The sequence below is a fragment of the Macaca thibetana genome, chromosome 9, assembly GCF_024542745.1.
Source record: "Macaca thibetana thibetana isolate TM-01 chromosome 9, ASM2454274v1, whole genome shotgun sequence".
NCBI lineage: Eukaryota > Metazoa > Chordata > Mammalia > Primates > Cercopithecidae > Macaca > Macaca thibetana.
The window spans coordinates 65,463,625-65,487,129 of NC_065586.1; the positions used below are offsets into that span (position 1 = coordinate 65,463,625).

At 39.0% G+C, this 23,505-nt stretch overlaps 1 protein-coding gene across 6 annotated transcripts in view; it reads right to left on the reverse strand.

Moving 5' to 3' along the window:
* The window catches only part of MYPN (myopalladin), a 123,563-nt gene that overhangs the window by 59,859 nt on the left and 40,199 nt on the right, over nucleotides 1–23,505 (reverse strand). For all 6 annotated transcript variants that reach the window (XM_050804704.1, XM_050804700.1, XM_050804703.1 and 3 more), the window contains 4 exons: nucleotides 7,820–7,995; nucleotides 5,420–5,471; nucleotides 2,497–2,611; nucleotides 860–931 (listed from right to left, as the gene is read on the reverse strand). In XM_050804704.1, coding sequence (XP_050660661.1) covers nucleotides 860–931; nucleotides 2,497–2,611; nucleotides 5,420–5,471; nucleotides 7,820–7,995 — 415 coding nt within the window. The remainder of the gene's footprint in view (nucleotides 1–859; nucleotides 932–2,496; nucleotides 2,612–5,419; nucleotides 5,472–7,819; nucleotides 7,996–23,505) is intronic.

Sequence of the window (23,505 nt, forward strand, 5' to 3'; positions counted from 1 at the left end):
AACCATGATTGAGAACCACTGCTCTAAACCAAAGTATACTTGAAAGAGGATAAAATCTATCTGGGCCTAAGTTTGGTGTTCATACAAACAATAAACTGTAAATCCAGGCATAGATTAGGCCTATTTGGTCTTCATAATACCATAAAATCCAATGTGACTCAATTTTTTTACCTTCACACTCACTGGATTGGGTAACATATAAACACAGTCTGACAGTCTGAGAATTGGGAGAACTTGTTTGTAGTCCTGATTTTGCCACTAACTGGATCTATGACATTGGCTACACGGCTTCACCTCTCTGGCCCTCCCTTGGTTTTTCATTTGTAAATGAATGTGCTTGACTAAATTTTCTAGTGCTAAGTACAAAGAATATGAGACTCAGAATTTGATGCCACCTCAATAGTTGATACTATGGAATAGAAAAAGAAAGCTCTTTGTCCTAGAGGGAGGGAGGCTTTATGTTAAACCCCCTAAGAGCATTTAACTCCATCTCCTTGAGCACCTAAGCCAAGTACCTGTAATTGAATTTTTCTAAAAATTCAGAGAAACCTTTGGAGTAATATGTGACTAGAAATTTATCACTTGACCTCTAGGGGCGGCTCCTATGTTGAACAGTTGTGTAATGGCCACAGAGATCAGTGTGGTAAGAGGGAAAGACATTTCTCTCATTACTAAAACTGTTATTAGAAATCTGGGACTTGAAACGATACTGTAGTAACTACCAAAACAACCACAAACCCTATACTGTACATATATAAGACCAAATCCTGAGATAAAAATGAATAAATCTTGTATCCTATAACTTTGGGTGCTGTGGTATCTTTAAAGCCATGACAGAAAGCAGTAATATTTTTATTACCTTTGTAAACACAGGAGCTGCAATGATAGGTTTTCCATCCAATCCTTGCAAGTAATTGGTGGGGCTCTGACACTGGTAGAAGGGAACCAACAGTAGATGCATTGTTACTAAGATTATTAGATGGACAGTGAGACATAACAAACCTATATAATTTGGCATATGAAATGCATCCCAAACCAAAAAACTGATGCAGAATTAACAATGTCAAATTTTAGACTGAACTGACTCTATTTCTCTTTAGGTCATAGTGGCTATAAAATATGTGCTGCCTATCCCCATGGCACCCCTTCACATATACATCTATGGATCTATGTCATTAACCCTAAACCTCCAAAGAGGCTCCATAGAACCCCTGGGGCTACAAAGATCACAGTTTGAAGACCAGTGGATTAGAACTAAAACTTGACTCCTCTGCACTACTAACTGGGTTGGATAATTTTTACAAAAAGGTTGTAGATAGATATATTTAAATATATTGATCATCAATAAAGAACTATATCAGGCTGGGTATGGTGGCTCACAGCTGTAATTCTAGCACTTTGAAAGGCTGAGGTGAGAGGATGGCTTGAGGCCAGGAGTTCAAGATCAGCCTGGGCAACACAGTGAGACCTCATCTCTACAAATAATTTTTTCAAAAATAGAAAAGAATATATATATATATATATATAAGAAATATATCAATAACATGTTATAAGTATAGGTAGTATGACTTCATATGTTTTAAAGTCTATGCATACATATATGTATTCTATATGCATAGACAATGCCTGGAACTACCCACTAGAAACTACTAACATGAGATACCTCTGAGGAGTGAAGGCACTGGAATAGAACCTTGACTAAGCTTTTTACTTAATACATTTTTTGCGGGGGTGGGAGGACAGGGTCTTACTCTGTTGCCCAGGCTGGAGTGCAGCTATGCTATCACAGGTCACTGTCACCTTGACGTCTCAGGCTCAAGTGATCCTCCCATGTCAGCCTCCCAAGTAGCTGGGACCATAGGTGCATGCCACTAGGCCTGGCTAATTTTTTTCTCTTTTTTTTAGAGATAGGGTCTCGCTATGTTGCCCAGACTGGTCTCAAACTCCTGGACTCAAGCAGTCCTCCCACCTTGGTCTCCCAGAGTGCTGAGATCACAGGTGTGAGCCACCACACCTGGCATACTTCTGTATTTTTAAATTGTTTTTACAATAAGCATATATCACTATTATTAACTTGAAGGATGAGAGCCTTTGCTGTTTTCTAAAAAATAACTACATGCTTGCTTCATCTTAGAAAGTGGAATTCTCTGCAGCTTCATGAAACGAATCAGGTTTTATGATATAGGGTGTTTGTTCTAGGCCAGTCTGAGAGCTGGCAGCTCACTGCATATGTAATCAGCACCCTTTAGAAAGCTGAAAAGCCAGGGACTAATTTGTAAAGCATTTCTTTTCCTCAGAAATTTGCCTATGAAGCCCGAGAATATGTTCCCAAAGCAACAGGAACCACTGCTCTCAAACACCAGAAATACAAGGTGATTATCCTGATGATGGAGTTGCACCTGAGAAGAACACGGATCATGCCATGCAAGATGGTCATGGTCACCATGCCTGTCTGTCACAGTGGACGGCACTTGTGTTTCACTTAGATTCTTGTACCTGCTGGATGGTTGCCACACCAGGTTGGGCCACCAAATGCTGGGCTTGGGGTACTGCCGGAGGAATGGCTGCAGAGGTAGTGGGAGGAGATGACACCTCATTTGGCTTCTGGATTCTGAGAAATTATTAAAATACAGATTATAAAACAGACCTATCACTCTTCGTGAAAATTATTTTAGGAAAACTAGTAATGGCATCACTGCTTACAGATGAGTGTAATAAAAATCTTGATTTGATGATATTTTACAAACATTGACCAAGGGCATTTTTGCTACACACTTTGTTAGGCAATGCAAACACGAAAATGAATAAGACACTATTCCTGTCCTTGGGCCGTTGTTCTCAGTGTAGCCAGGGAGTCAAACATATTTACAGTTAACTGAGATCCAAGACAAATGCGGTGACGGAACCACGTGCAGAAGGTAATTTTTTGAGATTCGTTTTGTTGTTACCCTCGGTAGTTTCCCTCCCCCTCCCATTTCAAGTAAGAGGCCAGGCTTTGTAAATCTATACCTCTTATCCAAGACAGGGTCTCATACATATAAAATTTAACCTCTGAGAATTTGGCATGACAAAAAGCAGAAATGGCATAAAGTCAACAAGCTCTTCAAGTTTATACAAATTAAAGAGAGTATTTGAAGGGCAAGAGAGCCAGCAAGTATTCTTGAGAAGGCTGCAGAGGGGAGATTATTTTAGTTTTGCTATGGAAGAGACAGAGGTCTGTGGATCGTGCCAGAGAACCTGACCCCAGGGAGAAACTGCGTCCAGAGGGGAAGGCCATCTCTCTCAGTAAAGGACTCCCAGTCTTGTTAAAGATATCAGTAATTACACATGTCAGAAAGCAACAAGCTCTGGGCTTGAAGGGAACTTGGAATTTGGGACATGGGTCTCTCACCTGTAACCCATGGATAGATAACTGAAGACAGAGGGCTTTCCTTTGGTCTAGGGGTTATATCTTTTTGCCTCAACTTCCTCATCTCTAAAATGGGGAAATAATAATTCCTGTAGGGGGCACGGTGTCTCACACTTATAATACTAGCACTCTGGGAGGTTGAAGTGGGTGGATCACTTGAGGCCAAGAGTTCGAGACCAGCCTGGCCAATATGGCGAAACCCCATCTCTACTAAAAATACAAAAAAATTAACCAGGCATGGTGGCGTGCGCCTGTAATTCCAGCTTCTTGGGAGGCTGAGGTGGGAGAATCGTTTGAACCTGGGTGGCAGAGGTTGCAGTGAACTGACCTTGCACCACAGCACTCTAGCCTGGGCAACAGACAACACTGTGTCTCAAAACAAACAAATAAGTAATACAAAATTCTTATCTCATAGGGTTTTGTGAGGATTAAATGAGATAATTCATGTAATGTGTTTAGAATGGTGCTTGCTCCAAAACTGCTCTCTCTCTCTATGGCTCATTGTAAAACTGTGAGGGGGAAAGTGACACTCAATACCAGACTGAATGTTTTCCCCAACCAGGCATCATCTGGTCTCAAACAGAATGATGTGCTGATGCAAAGCCAATCAGTGTGTCCAAAGCATCTGTTTTCTTCTTCTACAATAATTGAATACCTGATTTCTTTACATGGTTGCTCCAAATAAAGACTACATATCCCACATTCACTGCAGCTAGGTGTTGCCACATGAGTACTTTCTGGTTATGGGATATTTGGGATAGTGGTATATGTATTTTAAGACAGATGACCTTAAAAGGCTGACAAGCCTTTATTTCTTTCTATTTTAGCCTAAGAAGATGAGGGCAACATCTCAGCCTGAGATAAAGCAGAAAACAGGAAGCAGACAGGAACCTAGTGGAATGTGGAGTCATTTTACCCACCAAATTCAGATTTGTATGTAAATATGAAATAAATACCTGTTTCATTTAAGTCACAGTTAATTTGAGTCTCTATGATACACACCTGAGGCTAAATCCCAACAACTACAAGTAGATTTAGTGCAAATAAACAAATGGGATATTTCTTGCTTATTTAAGTTTATAGATCAAAATTCATACCCCTTAGGTTTGTAACACATTATGGAAGTCACAAGGAAGGAGTGATGCTTGTGCAAGAGGGGAGAAGTTTATTACAGAGTTCAAAGAGAAAGAACATTTAGACTGGGTTTTGTAAGATAAATAAGAGTTTGCTAGACAGAGAAGATAGGGCAATCCTAGCAAAGTGAATAGCTTGAATGAAGGAGTGAAGAGGAACTATACATGACTTGGGTGAGATGTCAACAATGTAGACAGCCTGAGGTGGGGAAGGGAGGAGGGGATAGAAAAACTTGGTTGATGCTCTACTGAATAAGGCTTTGTATGTACGCCATGTTAAGATTTTTTTAAAATGTTGCTGCTTGTTTCGTGTTTGATTTTTGTTTTCTCATAGATAATAATCTTTTTCTGAGTCAGGAAAATAATAGGATCAGAATCTTGATCTCTTTTAGAGAATAACTGGTTGTAGTTTGGACACTTTAAAACACAGAAAAAGGCAGAAGCAGACAGAAAGCCCTCTAAGGAGGTGGTTGGCATAAAAGGCAGGAGAGAAGGAGGAGTTGACTCAAGGCCATGAGAATGATAAAGGAAGGGGGTCAAAGAGGGATCATTTACTCTGGTTATGAATGTTCATATCTGCACAAAAGCTAGAAGCAACTTATCATTTCAAGGTAGGCATACACAAAGGATTTCTGTCCTTAAGGAGCTCATCCTCTGTAGGGAGTAAATTGGAAAGATTCAAATTAATCTGCTAGGCAAGACTTAAGCAAAAGTAGGGTCTTCTTCAAATCCACTCAATTTGTTTATTTATTCATTTAATTTTGTGGTCAAACCCTGGAGCCGCCCTCCTTAAGTTCTAGTAACCAATTAATAGCTCTTTTTAAGCTATTAATTGATCTGAGGATGCTAAAGCTATAAGACAGAAAATCAGAATTACCGATTCATCTCTTCCTTGTTAGGGTCCCCTTCTGAGTCAGAAGAAGAAACCCCTGGAAAAATAAAAACAAGACACAAGATTGTTAAGATGATAATTTCTTAAATTGGTTCCTAAACACGACATAAGATTTTTAAGATGATAATTTGTTTACCTGATTCCTAGGTATCTGAATACCTACAGAATCTTAGAAATGAACTCAGTGATTCCCTACAGTAACACCCAACTTAACAAACGAGGAAATAGGCCCTAAGAAGTTGAAGGAATTGCTCAAGGTCACATGTCTAGTTAGTGCTAGTGTTCAAATTAACTGACTCAACTTCTTTTTTTTTTTTCTTTTTTTCTTTTTTGAGAGAGTCTCACTCTGTCACCCAGGCTGGAGTGCAGTGGCGCCATCTCGGCTCACTGCAAGCTCCGCCTCCCGGGTTCACGCCATTCTCCTGCCTCAGCCTCCGGAGTAGCTGTGACCACAGGTGCCCGCCACCATGCCCGGCTAATTTTTTTTTTGTATTTTTTAGTAGAGACGGGGTTTCACCATGTTAGCCAGGATGGTCTCGATCTCCTGATCTCGTGATCTGCCCGCTTCGGCCTCCCAAAGTGCTGGGATTACAGATGTGAGCCACCGCGCTCGGCCACTGACCCAACTTCTAAGTGTTCTTGTATGTAAAGCACCTGCTGGTGCCTTTGGCCTAACAGAGCAGTATTTGCAGACATTCTCTGGTGTTCATAAGTCCTCTTGCTCTTGGCCTACACAGATTGAATATAAGAAGGGATTACACTGGATTCCAAACACTGTAGGTGTAGGTGGATCCTCTTCCGTTCAGTCTAATATTAACGAGTCATCCTTCATCGTGAGAGAGGGGGTGTTTAAAGTCTTTTTGCCACAAAGAAAAAACAAAAACAAAAACCCAGCAATTGAATCTCAGCACTGTTAGCAGAGCTTTGATCCTGGATTTACTTCTCAAGATAGTGCATTCCACGAAGATATAACACAGCTAAATCTGGAGGTATTTATTGGACTCCAAAAATGTGAGGATAAAAACACATACACATACAACACATTTCTATTCATGTATTTATTCAAAAAATGTTTACCAAATACTCACTATGTACTTGGTAGTATGTAAGCACGTTGTACAAATACATATTGGAGATGTAAATAAGTCCTGGCCTTACAATCTAGTTGATAAGTGGGCATCTATACCATAATAATATGTTTAAATGCTAAAACCAAGGCATACATAAAGTATTATTGGTTTAAAAAAAAAAGGTGCTAAAGAATGATCTGCAGACAAAATTCAGAGGATAAGATAAAATAGGAGCACAAATTTAGGTAGATACAAAGGAGCATAAGTTGATTTTTTTCACCTCAAATTAATCATATAAACTTGATGCCAATGTAAACGCCTTTCCAGTGTTCCCAAATGGTATCCATGCATCTACCCTTGACTCCCTGCAGTATATTCTCAAACAGCAGCCAGAGTGACTGTTAAGTCAGATCGTCCAGGTGCAGTGACTCACACCTATAATCCCAGCACTTTGGGAGGCTGAGGTGGGCGGATCACTTGAGGTGAGGAGTTTGAGACCAGCCTGGCCAGTATGGTGAAACCCCATCTCTACTAAAAATACAAAAATTAGCCAGGTGTGGTGGCACACGCTTGTAATCCCAGCTACTTGGGAGGCTGAGGCACGAGAATCATTTGAACCCAGGAGGCGGAAGTTGCAGTGGGCCGAGATTGTGTCACTGCACTCCAGCCTGGGCAGTAGAGTGAGACTCCGTCTAAAAAACAAAACAAAACAAAAAAACTAAGATCATGTTATGTCTTTGCTCAGAATGCTCCAGAACTTCTCATCTACCTCAGGGTCAAAACCAAAGTTCCTGTAATGACCTACAAGGACTTTTGTGGTCTGCTTACCTCCCTCCTTCCACTTCCACCCCGTCTTACCTTTCGACCTCATCTTCTGTTACTTTCTTGCTCACTCCACCCTGGCCACATTGGCTCATCTCTGTACCTTAAGACAAGCACACTCCTACCCTCAGGGCCACTGTACTTGCTGGTTTTTCTGCCTAGAGTAAATTTCTCTCAAAGGACCTTGTGGCTCATTCCCCACCCCTCCACCTCCCACATTCACACATGCGCTATTCCCATCTCTTTTTCTTGCTTTTTATTTCTTTCACAGTGTTTATATAAACCTATCATATCATATATTTTATTTGTTTATCTTGTTTATTTTCTGTCTTTCCCATCATGTAATGTAAATCATCAGTAAATGAGCCTAAGCGTTTTTGTCTACTTGGTTTACTGCTGTATCCTCATTGCCTAGAATAGCGTGTGGTAGAGGAGGCCCTCAATAACTATTTATTTAGTATAACTAAATGTCTTACTATTAAGTGTCATATACCTTCTATATAAATCTCAGCAGAAGTTGAATCTGTCCCATAGATGTTAGAAGCAAAGCAGGAATAGCGTCCTGTGTCCTCTTCAAAGGCTTCTGCAATGGTCAGTGAGTGCAGATTTCCTGCCTGGACGATGTGAATGTCTGGGGAATTTTCAAGCTCCTTGCCTTCACAGTACCACCTGCAGGGAAAAGAATATGGTCATTGGACATGACCCAAATGCGAGACAGTAACATTGACAGCTCCAGATATTCTCTTAAATGAGCTTCATTTAAAGTCAGAACCAACAACAAAAAACCCCCATCATTATAACATTATTTTTTTATAACAGTGAGAAGAGTTGGCAGTATTCAAACCGCATTGATACCACACTCAGGAAATTAGAAAGTAGCTTCAGTTAAGAATGGTACAACTGAGAAAACTGGTGAGAAAGCCGGAACAGCCAAGTACAAAGATCGGGGTCTTTGATGTGGAACTTGGCTTCTCCTAAAATGACTTTCTGATTCCTATCATATGCATTAAGTGCTACATTAGCTTATGTAGAGAGAATGTAAAAGATAATACAAGTTCGTAAAGTTGAGGACACTCATTTCTTTCTATTAAGTTTCATCTGACCTAACTAAATGAAAATTAATTTGTTCTGTTACTTGAACCATCAGAGTAAGGAGGAGGGGCCATATTCTCCCAGGAGTGGCCCAACTCTGGCAAATAACCCAAGTTAAATATGTTTCTATAGGTTACTATATTTTCTTTCAATTCTATATCCTTGAAGTTAGAAATTTATATTACAGCCTAGTTTTCTGGCCAAAGTTTACCAAAAATACTATATAAAATAATGTTTAAAATGTAGAGGTGCATAATAAGAGAAATGGACATTAAAATTAAATGGAAATTCCATTCTTCATGTAGGAGATTGGCAAAAGTCTAAATGTTTGACCACTCTTATGCATTGCTAGTGTGAATGGCATAAACCCTATGAAAGAAGTCTGCCAATACTGCCAGAATTACAGATGCAAATATCCTTGGACCCAACAATCCCACTTGTGGGAATCTTGTACAGATCCACTTGCATACGTACAAAATGACGAATGTATAGGCTACTCATTCAAACAGCAAAACATTGTAAACGATTCAGGCATTCATCCTTAGGGGACTGATGCCGCCACAAAACGGAGCACTATGCTGCTCTAAAAAGAAGATGAGAATGGTTACTGTGTACTAACATGGAATGAATCCCAAGATATATAATTGAATTTTAACAGTAAGGTGCAAAAGAGTGCATATAGGGTGCTAGCCTTGTGTGAGAAATGGGGTTTACGGGTTGCATTATGTCATCCTGCCATAGATATGTGGAAGTTCTACTCCACCCCCATACTTGTGAATATGACCTTACGGGGGACAAGAAATAAGATATGTTCATGTTGTTTGCATTTGCAGAAAGAAAATTGGAAAGAATAAAATGCAAATCATAAGCGGCTATTAGGGGCAAAGGGAAACAAGATGGATAAGGACAGATAGGAGTGAGATGGCTCAATGTACCTTTTTTTTTTTTTTTTTTTTTGAGATGGAATCTCACTCTGTCACCCAGGCTGGAGTGCAATGGCGCGATCTCAGCTCACTGCAACCTCTGCCTCTTGGGTTCAAGCGATTCTCCTGCCTCAGCCTCCCGAGTAGCTGGGATTGCAGGCGCCTGCAACCATGCCCAGCTAATTTTTGTATTTTTAATAGAGATGGGGTTTCGCCATTTAGGCCAGGTTGGTCTCGAACTCCTGACCTCATGATCCGCCCACTTCGGCCTCCTGAAGTGCTGGGATTACAGGTGTGAGCCACCACGCCTGGCCTGGCTCAATGTACCCTTTTACATTTTTTCATTTTTTGAAATAATAACTGTTAATCAATTTAATAAAAAGTAATTAACTGGGAGGTATAATAACTACTAAGTATCAAAAATTAAGTAGCCCTGGCAGTTGCTAATCTTTCCTGTAATTTAGATCTAACCACTCAGTGCTGAAATCCGTCTTCTCCCTCCTACCATTTATACAGCAAGATTCTTTTTTTTTTTGAGACCGAGTCTCGCTCTGTCACCAGGTTAGAGTGTAGTGGTCCGAACTCTGCTCACCGCAACCTCCGCCTCCTGGGTTCAAGCGATTCTTCTGCCTCAGCCTCCTGAGTAGCAGGGACTACAGGTGCACACTGCACACCACCACACCCAGCTAATTTTTGTATTTTTAGTAGAGACAGGGTTTCACCATGTTGACCAGAATGGTCTCAATCTCTTGACCTTGTGATCTACCCGCCTCAGCCTCCCAAAGTGCTGGGATTACAGGCATGAGCCACCACGCCCGGCCTTTTTTGTTTTGTTGGGGGGGGGGAATGGTCTCACTCTGTTGCCCTGAAGTGCAGTGGCATGATCATGGCTCACTCCAGCCTCAACCTCCCCGGACTCAGGTGATCCTCCCACCTCAGCCTTCCAAGTAGCTGGGAGCACAGGCACGTGCTGCCACACCTGGCTAATTTTTGTATTTTTAGTAGATATGGGTTTTGCTATGTTGCCCAGGCTGGTCTTGAACTCCTGGGCTCAAGCAATTCATCTGCCTTGGCCTTCCAAAGTGCTGGGATTATAGGAATGAGTCACCACACACATCTTGCCTTTAGGTGAAGGCAAGATTCTAAAGCACACTGAAGAAAACTCACCTGTTCAACTACTTCCCAACAGTCAAGCTATTCTTTATTATTCCATGAATATGTCATGGTCACGCCCCAACATTCAAGTCTGCCCATGTTTTTTCTCTCTGAGATTCTCTTTTTCTGCCTTTCAGCTACTACAAATATTCTGCTCAGATATCACCTCCTCCACAAAGCTATATTTTACTATCAATTCTGAATAATTGTTATGTTTTCTAACTTCACCTAAAAAAAAACCATATACTATGTCATGCAAATACTTGATTACACACTCTTTTATTATTTTCATCAAACTTCTGCTCAGATATCACCTCCTCCACAAAGCTATATTTTACTATCAATTCTGAATAATTGTTATGTTTTGTAACTTCACCTAAAAAAATAAACATATACTATGTCATGCAAATACTTGATTACACACTCTTTTATTATTTTCTATTTTGAAAATGTGTCCAGTTTCCTAGGTTGTAAATTCTTTGAAGGTAAAGACAGTGTCTTAGATGCTCTTGTAAGCATCCACAGTGCCTACCATAGTTTTCTATATACTCTCTCCTTTGGCCTTCTTATCCATCCTATAATTTCAATTATTACCTCTATTTGGGACAACATCCAAATTTGCCTTTCCAGCTCTGATTTCTGGACCACATCTCCCATCACTCTTCCCTTCACTACGTTCCAACCACATTGGTCTTTTGATTCTGTGAACACATAAGCTTTTCCCCACTTTGGAATTTTGGTACTTCCTGAAACCCTCCTCCCCCAGATCTTTACAAAGATAGGTCCTTCTCATGAGTCAGATCTCAGCTGAAATGTTGCCTTCTCAGAGAGGCCTTCCCTGACCCTCTTCCCAATATAGCCCCCTTATCCTCAGTCACTCTAGCACATTACCCTCTTTTGTTATCTTCATAACATTTATTACTATCTGAAATTGTCTTATATACTTGTTTATTTTGTTGTGGTTTGCTCCCTTCACTAGACTGCAAAGTGCACGAGAGGACCATATTGGTCTTATTCACCACTACAATGCCAGCACCTACAATAGCGCCCTGGAACATGGTAGGAACTCAGAAAATAAGTGTTTGATGGGTTTGTCGAAAGATTGAATGATGGAAAAAAATTCATAGTTAATATTTTCTAAGTATTTGTTATTTACTTCATCAAGTTCTATGGCAACCTTTGATTTCTGTTGTGGCAGCAGCAGTACATAGAGCTGCTGAAATGGGTTCATAAATCTCCCAAAGCGTAAAACTACCAAGACCACAAGGAGCTTGTACAAACAAATCCTCAGAGCATGTGCAGCTCCAAATTCAAATACTGGATGTCCGATTAAACATGACATATGGATCACATATATTTATCTTTACTATCCTCCTGAAATGCCCCCAAAATGAGAATAAAATAATTTTTTAAAGGTACAAAACTATAAGGACAAAAAGAATGGAAGGGGAGACAATAGCAGACCTAAGACTTCAAAACGCTTGGAAGGTGGAAAGAAGGTTGAGGAGCCAGGAGATGTGAGAAATGTGGAAACCAAGTGCCCACTTGGGGATATTAGTGAAAGAAGCAGCCAATTTGTGCAGCAGAACCCCAGAAAGTTTTGGGATTTGGAGACACAAGGTTGCTGACAATGGGGGAAGAGATACAGAGCTGACAACAGGGAGGTTGGTTACAAATTTGGAAAATGAGCTTTTAGATCTCCCCACTAGGTCACCTCTCCTTTTCTGAGCCATTAGTGAATGTCCCAAAATGAAAGCTGAGTTGCAGGCTGAACCAGCGGCTGCTCCATGTTGGAGCAGGAGGAAGGGCTTCTAAAGGGATTTCTCTAGGGAAAAACATGGTCCTTATGGATCACCTAAGACTGCATGGAAGAGAATATTTAGGAGAAGTTACACAAATCTGTTGGCGAATTAAGACAAATTTGCAATAGAAAAACAGAACTAAGCGTTAAAAATAAATAGTGTCATCCACTTTAAGGTCAAAATAAAGAGTTGTATAAGCAAAGAAACATTCACTTTACCCTACCAGGCTTGGTAGTGAACAATACTTAGGTAGTAACAGGATGGTAAGCAGTTTTCTAAACCACAGTGTGATGATTATAATGAAGTGATAAAGAAAGGAGCAAGGGGAATGCTAGTGTAAGGGGTGCTAACCCTTCATCTTGCAGAATAGGAAGTCAGCAGAAATAGCTAACATCAGCAAACCAAGCAAGCAATAGCGGTAGAAGCATATCACAGTGGTTCTCAAGGTGTAGCTCACTTTCTGTGAAGACAGAACCAGTTTTGTAAAATACAAAGATATTATTTGCCTTTTCATTGTGTTAACATTTACACTGATGATGCAAAAGCCACTGTGGGTCTAACTGCTGGTGCTTTAGCAACACAAATTAAAGCACTGTTGCAAAACTGATTAGTGGTTATTGCATTTACCACCACACTTGCAGTTTAAAAAAAGAAAGAAGAAAGAAAAAGAGGCCAGGTGCGGTGGGTGGCTCACGCCTGTAATCCTAGCATTTTGGGAGGCTGAGGCGGGTGGATCACCTGAGGTCAGGAGTTCGAAACCAGCCTGACCAACATGGAAAAAACCCAACTCTACTAAAAATACAAAAATTAGCTAGGCGTGGTGGCGCACACCTGTAATCCCAGCTGCTCAGGAGACTGAGGAAGGAGAATCGCTTGAACCCAGGAGGCACGGAGGTTGCAATGAGCCAAAATCACGGCACCGCACCCCAGCCTGCACTACGTGAGAGAGACTCCATCACCAAAAAAAAAAAAAGAAAGAAAAAGAAAAATTCCGTTTCACCAAAAAATGTCCTTGATGAAGCAGTAAAAATCATTACTTTTCTTAATCTCCACCTTGAGACCATGTGTTCTTAATATTTGGGTGGTAAAATGAGAAGAATTAATAGCATAAGTATTAATAGCATAAAAATCTGTTGCATATGGAAGAACACTTGTGTGATGTTGGCATTAAGGGTTGAACTAACTGCTTAATGCATGAAACAATATTTTAACTTGAAAGAACAAATGATAGACAAATTGTGGTTATTCAAACTTGGGTATTCAGCAGACATTTTCTCAAAAATGAAGGAAGTAAACCTGACATTTCAAGTAAAAAAAAAACCTGACTGTATTTGTTGGAATGAAAAAATCTGAGGTTTCAAGGGAAAATTAGAAGTTTGGAAAACTTGTATCCTCCACGGTAAGTTTATGGTTTTCCAATACTTAAATAATTTTTTATGAAATCAGTGATGATATTAACAAATGTGATTTTAAAATATTATATAATAAAATGTATCACCTTTTGGAAGATCTGCATTACTCATTTTCCTGATGACCAATGCGTGATATTATCCATTCAAAGTTCAAGACAGACCAGTAGGTTTCAGTACAGCAGAGTGCAAAAGTTTATTGGTGTGGTTTCAGATTTCACATTGCAACGAATCTTTCAAAAATGACTGCTAGTTAATTTTAATATAGTATCAAATAAGAATAGCCACAATTTCCTGAAAAGACTATTAAAATACTCCTCCTGTTTCTGACTACAAAACTGTGTATGGTTGGATTTTTAAAAATTTACTTCAACCCAAACAACATAATACAACAAACTAGATGCAGAAGCCAATGTGAGGATCCAGCTGTCTTCCATTAAACCAGATATTAAAGAGATAGGCAAACATTGAAAAACAATGCTACTCTTCTCACTAAATGGTTTTTTGTTCGTTTTGGCAAATGCAGTTATTTTTTATAACATTTTTTGTTAACATGTTTATTATTACTATTTAAAAATGAATAAACAAATATTTAAAATATTTTTTCAGTTTTAAATTCTAATATGATAAATAAATAAAATATTACAATTCACATAAAACTTCCTTTGGGCCTCATTGATTTTTAGGATTGTAAAGGGATCCTGAGAACAAAAAGTTTGAACCACTGTCATGTTATTTAGAAGCTAGCGGTAAATAAACAGAAAATTGCAAAAAAGTGTTGAAAATGGTCTGTTCTTTAATAACATTTGGCTTTTAAAGCAATGTAACTCTATTAATTTGATAAAACAAATATCAATAGCTATTTCAAAACTAATACTTTCCATTATACAAACATTATAGGATTATTTAAATTCTTTAGAGAACATTTCTCGTCCTTACCAAAATGAGAGTGGAAACATCTATGAGCAATTGGATAGCCAGAAGGAGATAAATGGAATGATTCAAATGCCCAAACTCTCTGTCAGAAGTGTTTTTGTCCTTACTCAGATGGCCAGGATGGCCTCAGCAGGCCTAAAAAAACAATCTGTAACCGTCACTCTGACTTTAACAGCATGACCCACTCAGAAATTAGGCAGGGATCAGGCTGGCTTCTGAAAAGGTATTAAATTTACCCAGCTATGCTGAAGACTTTTGAGGGTCAGGGGGAACCATACTCTTAAACCTCCATCCATGTTAGGGAATGCTTTCATAGAAATCGCCTGACTGGCAGCATGTTTTTAGAACGCCAAATCCTCATGACACTTACAGAATGGCAGTAGATGCCAGGCATGATTCATGGCTCAATGGAAATGAGTCAATGATCGGGATAAATAGGGCAGGTCCAGATGGTTAAAGAAAAGGACCCACCTTTCATGCACAAGGATGGCTTGCCAGATCTGCTCATTTGGCTAGCTAGCAAGCCTAGGAAGAAAGAAGGAAGACACTGAAGAGACACATTTTTCAGATTTAACTGGACTTTTGACTGCGTGTCACCATTCTGCTGTGAGGTTACTATTTCTTCTAAAATATGGCTTGGATAAATATTATGACTCATTGTTTTAGCACATTAACAACTTCTAAACGTAATTTGAATGTGTTATTCTGACTCACCAGTAATAACGCTTGTTAAAAGAATGATTACTCAGAGTCTTTCTTTAACCATGCCCCAGCCCTTCCAAAGTCTCTATCCCAACTTCTGTTATTCCCTCTCCTAACACCCTGTTCTTTTCCTTTCTGGAACCTTTATATATTTTATAATTATATATTTATTTGTAGTTTTATTTGTTTTAATGTTTCTCTTCCTTACTGGACAATAAACACAAGGGCAGAAATTATCTCGTTTGTTTTGTTTACCTCTGTCTATCTCACACCTAGCACAGTGTATGGTACGTTTCAGCTGCTCAAAACATATTTGTTGTATGAATGTTAACTGAATGAACTCAGTTAGGGTCATTATAGCCTCAAGTTTTTTTCGTTTTCATTTTTTCAAGAAGGCCTGGGCACTAGAAAAGGACTTTCCTTTAATTGTCTTTGCCCAGCTTCATTTAACAATGCTTGACCTCTTAAGTGAAGAATGTGGGGCCTAAAACACAGCCAAAAAGTAGTACATTTACTTACTCACATTTCCAGCTCTTTCCAAGCATCAAAGCAACTCTTCTTCATATACAGAGTGCAACTGGAGTATATTGGACAATAAGATAATAATAGATGTCTAAAAAAGTTATGTTGAATTTTGTGACACAATTTGTATGTCCTGTTTGACTGCTACTGAGTTAGTAAACTTAAGTCTTCATGTCCATGTTCCACTCATGGGAGGGTATGGTGTAAGCGGGAGGATATGTCTATGTTTTAAGTGTTCTTAAAATTTATTGAGTTCTGGCCGGTCATGGTGGCTCACGCCTGTAATCCCAGCACTTTGGGAGGCTGAGGCAGGCAGATCACTTGAGGTCAGGAGTTCGAGACCAGCCTGGCCAACATGGCGAAATCCCCATCTCTACTAAAAATACAAAAATTAGCCAGGCGTGGTAGTGCATGCCTGTAATCCCAGCTACTCGGGAGGCTGAGGTGCGAGAATCACTTGAACCCGGGAGACAAAGGTTGCCGTGAGCCAAGATGGCGCCACTGGACTCCAGCCTAGGTGAAGGAGTGAGACTCTGTCTCAGAAAATAAATAAATAAAACAAAGTAAAATGAAACAATTTATTGAGTTATTCCAGGCAGAAACTTCTTGGTAACTTAAGAAAAGCATAAATAGGTAGTGGCTAATACCAAGACATCAATACCACCCCTTACCACATATCCTATTTTAGATATAACAAAACAGAGGATGAATAAATGTGAAGATGAAAACAGTTCCTAAAATAGTTTTTTTTAAACGTTAAATTACTTTGAGGAGGGGTGACTAGAAAATTTTTATTGTCTCCTTCTAGAAATCTTTCTTTTTCTTTGTCTCATAGTACTTATTACTAAATTGCTATGTAATTTACTTATTTATTAAATATAATATTTATCTGTTCTCCTTCACCTCATCTAGAATGTAATATGGCAGGAAACTTTGCTTTACTTACTGATGAATCCCAAGTACCTGGAATAGTCCCTGATAGTAGTGAGACTAGTAGGGAGTGCTGAATGAATTGTTATTGAATGAATGAACAAATGAACATCTTGAATTTTTTAGTTTTGTTGTTATTGTTAATTCAATGTACTTGAATTTTTGCATGTTACATAGTTTGAAGAATGGTTTCTTCCCTTCCTCTGTTTGCTAGGTTAGCTCTTTCTTTTAGAGTAAATTATTCTATTTCTTCAATTTAGAGCCTCTCATGGTGTTGACTTCTTAGCTTTTTGAAAATCTTGCTTTTTTGTGGAGGTTGGCTCTGATTACAGGGGGATATTTTTAGTGATTGCTGGGGAGGAGCACTGTAATTTCAGGTAGGCATGTACTGTGTACCAGTAGCTCCTCAGTCCTCCCGCCTATCTGGGACGCTGCCCTGCTTGTCCAGCACACATTTGCTGCTCTGGCTTCTGTGTAAATTGGCAGTGCTTGTGGCTCAAGCAGGGGAAGCAGGAGGCACTGACCTACACAGCTGCTCTGAATGTAGCTCCCAGATTAATCACCCTGACCGCCCTGGGCCCCCTCTCACTTATTGTATCTTTTGCCCCTGAGCCTGGAGCATGTCCAGAGAGCTCCTTACTCTGCAACAGTCTTCTCTAGGATATAATTTGGGCTTTGGGTTCTCTTGTCAATCAGGTTCCATCTGCTTAGAGGCAGATTTACCATGAAGCCAGTGAAGCTTCAGGGTTCCTCACCTACCCTTCCAAAGCCCTATACCTAATTGCATATTTACAATTTGTATTATTTATCTTAAAGGGGACTTCCCAAACTGTGTACACTTCTGGGCCCACAAAACTTGACTCTCTTCCATCTATATGCTTTCTACCTTTGAGAAATTTGTTAAAATTTCAGGTCTATAGGCTGGGCACGGTGGCTCATGCCTGTAATCCCAGCACTTTGGGAGGCTGAGGCAAGTGGATCACGTGAGGTCAGGAGTTCGAGACCAGCCTGGCCAAGATGGCAGAACCCTGTCTCTACTAAAAACACAAAAATTAGCCAGGTATGATGGCAGGCGCTTATAATCCCAGCTACTACAGAGGCTGAGGCAGGAGAATCACTTGAACCAAGAAGGTGGAGGCTACAGTGAGCTAAGATCATGCCACTGCACTCCAGCCTGGGCGACAGAGCAAGACTCCATCTTAAAAGAAAAAAAAAAAAAATCAGGTGTACACATGGCATTCTATATGGTTTTCCAGTTAGGTTTTGGGGTGTTGGAAGAGAAGATAGGCCCATATGCTCAGTCTACCATTTTGGGAAGATGATGCCCTTTTCACTGCTAAACTACTTCTAATTTACCTTTGGTGCCCATCACCCTCTCAAACTGCCCTTACTGAGGTCATTATGGCCTCCATGTTATTAAATCAAATGATACTTTTCAATTTTCATCTTACTTGATCTCTAATTAGTATTCACTGTAGTCAACTATTTAATCCCTCTTGCAGCAACTCTTCTTTTTTATGACTGCCCTATATCCCCCTCCCTCTTGCAGCAACTCTTCTTTTTTATGACTGCCCTATATCCCCCCTACCATTTGGGATGTTTCTTGCCAATTTCCTTTAGGGGATTTTTGTCATCTACCCAAACTTTAAATCTTGGCATTCCTTTGCAGTATGGTCTGGACAGGAGTGATACTCGAAGTAATTAACTGCTGATTCAGAATGGATGCCACTACCAATCAGAAAGATGTAAACCATAACCAGCCTCATGGGCTATACCAGTTGTACTAACTAAATATCACACTTAGAGCTTGGGGCCAATTATCTTCTGACAAAAATATGAGAAAGAAAATTGAGGCAAATTTTGTACTTGAACAAAAATGCAAAATCCTTTTTAAAATTAGCAAACCAAATCTTGAAATATATAAAAAGATAGTGGATTATGACAAAATTGTGTTTATCCAAAGAATTCAAGGTTGACTTACCATTATAAAATCAATATTCTTTACCATACTAACAGAGTAAAGGGGAAAAACACATGATAATCTCAATAAATGCAGAAAAAGTGCTTGAAAAGACTCGACATCCATTCATGATTTTTAAAAATCTTAGTATTTTTAGACATCAGAACTTACAACAAAATCCTACAGAATATGTTATTATAGAACTAGAAAGCATTCTCTTCAAGATCAGAAATAAGACTAGAGCATGTATTGAGCAGAACAAGACACTTCTGTTCAACATTGTACCAAAGGATTCAGTCAGCTCAAAACAACAAAAGTAATGAAATATGAAATAGAGGATTATAAAGGAAAAACACACCCAAAAATCTATAGATAGATCTCCATAAATTTAGTGGTTGTTGAGTGAGGAAAAGTCCTCCAAAGGAGAATTGTTTAATGAATTTAACAAGGTTATAGAAGTTGATTGTATTTCTATTATATAACAAACATAGAAAGTAATTTTTAACAAAGATACCATTAATAATAGCATTAAAAATAATAATAATAGCATTTAAAATGAGATGCCTATGAATAAAGCTAACCAAGGATTTATAAAATCCCAAGAAAAGATTACAAATCTTTTTTGAAAGAAATTAAAGAATACTGTCTATGAAGGCAGGCATAGTGGCTCACACCTGTAGTCCCTGCTACTCAGGACAACCAGGCGGGAGGATCACCTGAATCTGGGAGTTCAAGGTTACAGTAAGCTATCACTGTGCCACTGCACTCCATCCTGGGTGACAGAAATTAAAGAATACCTTTGAAAACTGAGAAATATACTATGTCCTTAACTATGAAAGCTCAGTATTTTAAAGATGTCAACTTCCCCTAAATCGATCTACAGATTCAATGCAATTCCAAAAATCTTATTAGTGGTTTTTTTTTTTTTTTTTTTTGACACAGTCTCGATCTGTTGCCTAGGCTGGAGTGCACTGACACAATCTCGGCTCACTGCAACCCCCACCTCCTGAGTTCAAGCGATTCTCTTGCCTCAGCCTCCCAAGTAGCTGAGACTACAGGCGCCTGCCACCACGCCTGGCTAATTATTGTATTTTTAATAGAGATGGGTTTTCACCATGTTGGCCAGGCTAGTCTCGAACTCCTGACCTCAAGTGATCCACCTGCCTCAGCCTCCCAAAGTGCTGGGACTACAAGCGTGAGCCACTGTGCCTGGACTAGATTTTAAAACTTGATAAAAGGATTCCAAAATTTATATTAGAGGGCAAAAGAGCAAGAAGAGCCGAACATCCTTAAAATGAAAAAGTTGGAAACCAAGAGCTGTGAAAAGCCTATTATAATGAGATAAATAAACCACAGGAAAATAAGAGAAAGTCCATACGTTTAAGAATTTCAATTTATGATGAACTGACACTATAGATCAGTGGGGAAAAGATGTACTTTTCCATTAACTGGTGCTAGAATAATTAGCTATTCAATCTTTAAAAATGAAAATGGGTTCCCTGCTTTACATCATACACAAAAATCAACTTTAAGTGAATTAAAAACTTAAATGTAAAAGACAAAATTATAAAATTTTTGGAAGACAAAATACAAGAATATCTTTATGACTTTGAGGTTAGGAAGAATTTCTTAAACTAGATGCAAACTACAAAAACCAAAATCATAAAGGAAAAAATTAATTAATTTGGAGCTAAAGTTAAGAATATCTAATTATCTAAAGATAAATTAAAATAAAATAAAAATAAAAAGAGAAAATAGAAAGATAAATGAAACCGGAGAGGATATTTTCATAACATGTTATATGACTAGTATCCAGCAGTATCCAGGACATTGTCCTTTTTTTTTTCTTTTTTTGAGAGGGAGTTTCACTCTTTTCCCCCAGGTTGGAGTGCAATGGCACAATCTCGGCTCACTGTAACCTCCACCTCCTGGGTTCAAGCGATTCTCCTGCCTCAGCCTCCCAAGTAGCTGGGATTATAGGCGCCTGCCACCACGCCTGGCTAATTATTGTATTTTTAGTAGAGACGGGGTTTCACCATGTTGGCCAGGCTAGTCTCGAACTCCTGACCTCAGGTGATCCACCTGCCTCGGCCTCCCAAAGTGCTGGGATTACAGGCATGAGCCACCGCGCCCAGTCTATCCAGGATATTTTAAAAGTTTTGTAAACCAATAAGAAAAGAACAAATAATCCAATAGAAAAACGAGTGAAAGATGTAAACAGGCCCTTCATAAAATATGAGCCCTGAAAGGTCAATAAACAAAAAAATTTCAGCCTCATTTGTAACTGTGGAAATGAAAATCAAAACCACTTGAGTGGTACTTCATACCCATCAGACTGGCAAAAATTTAAAAGTCTGGTATAGGTTGAGTGTCCCAAATCCAAAAATATGTAATCCAAAATGCTACAAAAATTTAAAATTTTCTGAGTGCTGACAACACTCAAAGGAAATGTTTATTAGAGCCATTCAGATTTGAAATTCTCAGATTTGGGATGCTCAACCAGTAAGTATAATGCAAATATTCCGAAATTCAATAAAAATTGAAATTTGAAACACTTCTGGTCTCAAACAATAATATCAATATTGGCAATGATGTAGAACAACCAAAACTCTTACACAATGTCGGTGGGAATGTAAATCAAAACAATTCCTTTGCAAAACAATTTGGTATTATCATAAAGTTTAAGTTATACATAGTCTGCCAGCAATTTTATGCCCAACACACTCATTCACCAGGGAGAACTTGTGTACCAGTAAAGTATATTAGAATGTTTGTAATGACATTGTGCACATTAGGAAAAATCCGTAAACAACCCAAATGTACATCAATAATATAGTATTCTAGCCACACAGTAAAAGACTACATAGCAATGAAAACAAGTGATTTAGAGTTGCGTGTAACATGGATATACTTTTTAAAGAAAAAAATTCAAGTAGTAGAAGAAAATAGACATTCTGATTTCACTTGTATCAAAGTTTTAAAACATGTTAAAGTTACTAATATTATTTTTAAATACCTTTTCATTATGAAAACCTTCAAACATACATAGAGAGACTAGAACAATGTACCCCTTTGCACACATTGCTTAGCTTCAACAAATTATCAGCAGTTTGTTAGAACACAGACGGCTGAGCCTCTTCTCTAGACATCCTGATTCAGTGGGTCCGAGATGTGGCCTGTGAATTTACCTGTCCATCAATGTCGCAGGTGAAGCTAACGCTGCTGGTCCACGGACCCACTTTGAGTAGTCTGCTCTAGGAGGCTTTTAGAATCTGACCTCTTGGAACTAGTTTAAGGCACATTTTAAAAAGAGAGAGAGAGAGAGAATCTGGCCTCTAGTCTCTCTCTATACTTATCTCAAACCATTTCCTCCTCACTCTTTAAGATTTAGTGACATCAAGACATAATTTGTTTCTTCAATTTCTTAAACTCACCAATTACCTTGCTGCCTCAAGGGCTTCACATTTTCTATTCCCTAAGCCTGCACCACTTTTCCCCACAGCCTACTTTGCCAGGCTAACTCTTAGCTGTCCTTTATGTCTCAGCCTTAATATCGCTTTTCAAGAAAACCTTCACAACCCACAAGGTTTGGTCCCTTTGCTATATGCTCCCTCCTTTATAACATTTATCATAATTGTAATCATATAGACAGTTACGGAATTTGTGTTTATTATCTGTGTTCCTTACTATACTCTATGCTGCATGAAGCCAGGGAATTTGTCTGTCTTGTTTGCTGCTTTAACCTTAGTGTCTACAACAGTATGTGGCACATAAATAGGCACTTAATATTTGTTGGATGAATGAATGAATGAAGGTATCTAGATTTTTCCAAAAAGTAGAAAGAAAAAGCCTGTAAATAGTGTAATATGAATTAAGATATGCTTTTTATTTATAACTGTTTTGTTTCCTACCCTACTTGTAGACAAATGACTGGAAGCAGCAATAACAAAACTTAACAGCCATAGCAGGCATCAATATCTATAAAAGGTCAATTTGTGCTGCCTCGAAAGGTTGTGTACAAGCAAACATAGAGTTACCCAGCTGTACATTCCTGGGGAAAGAATTTGGAGTTGGGATACAAGAAGGGATCACGGCCATTTGCTGTGAATTCTCACAGACTCTTTCATCTCTGGGTAACACATGAACGTATTTCATTTTCTAAGACAACTCCTCCAATGAAGCTATGTCCAAGAAAGATTAACAGGCTTGCAAAACACACTAGCTTCAGTGATACAGGATTCCATCCTTCTTATACAACAATTTCTACCCAGTTAACTTGGAAATCAACAATATAAGCAAAATAATTTTTCAACTTGTTAAACTAGGGTTACAAGAACTTGGGCAAAATACTGATTATATAATACACAGGAGCACATAGGTTAGGCTTCAGTTGCCCAGTATACTTATTATATTTTCTTGCTAAGATAGCAAAAAAGAATACTATCCTTACTGACTGTGGTGTTCCTCTTCAGCAAACCAAAACGTCTCATTACTTTGTTATTTTAATATATTTTTTAAGGAAATCCTCTGAATCAAAATCTGTTTTCCTGGGTCCTGTGGAGATGCCTCAAGAGTTTCAGTGGCGAACAAACAGGTAGGGCTCCAGGCGTCTCTATTCCACCCCTCTTCAAAACCCAATAGCACTACTTTATCTTAAAAAATGTATGTGTCCCAGGCTGGGCACGGTGGCTCACACCTGTAATCCCAGCACTTTGGGAGGCTGAAGCAGGCAGATCACGAGGTCAGGA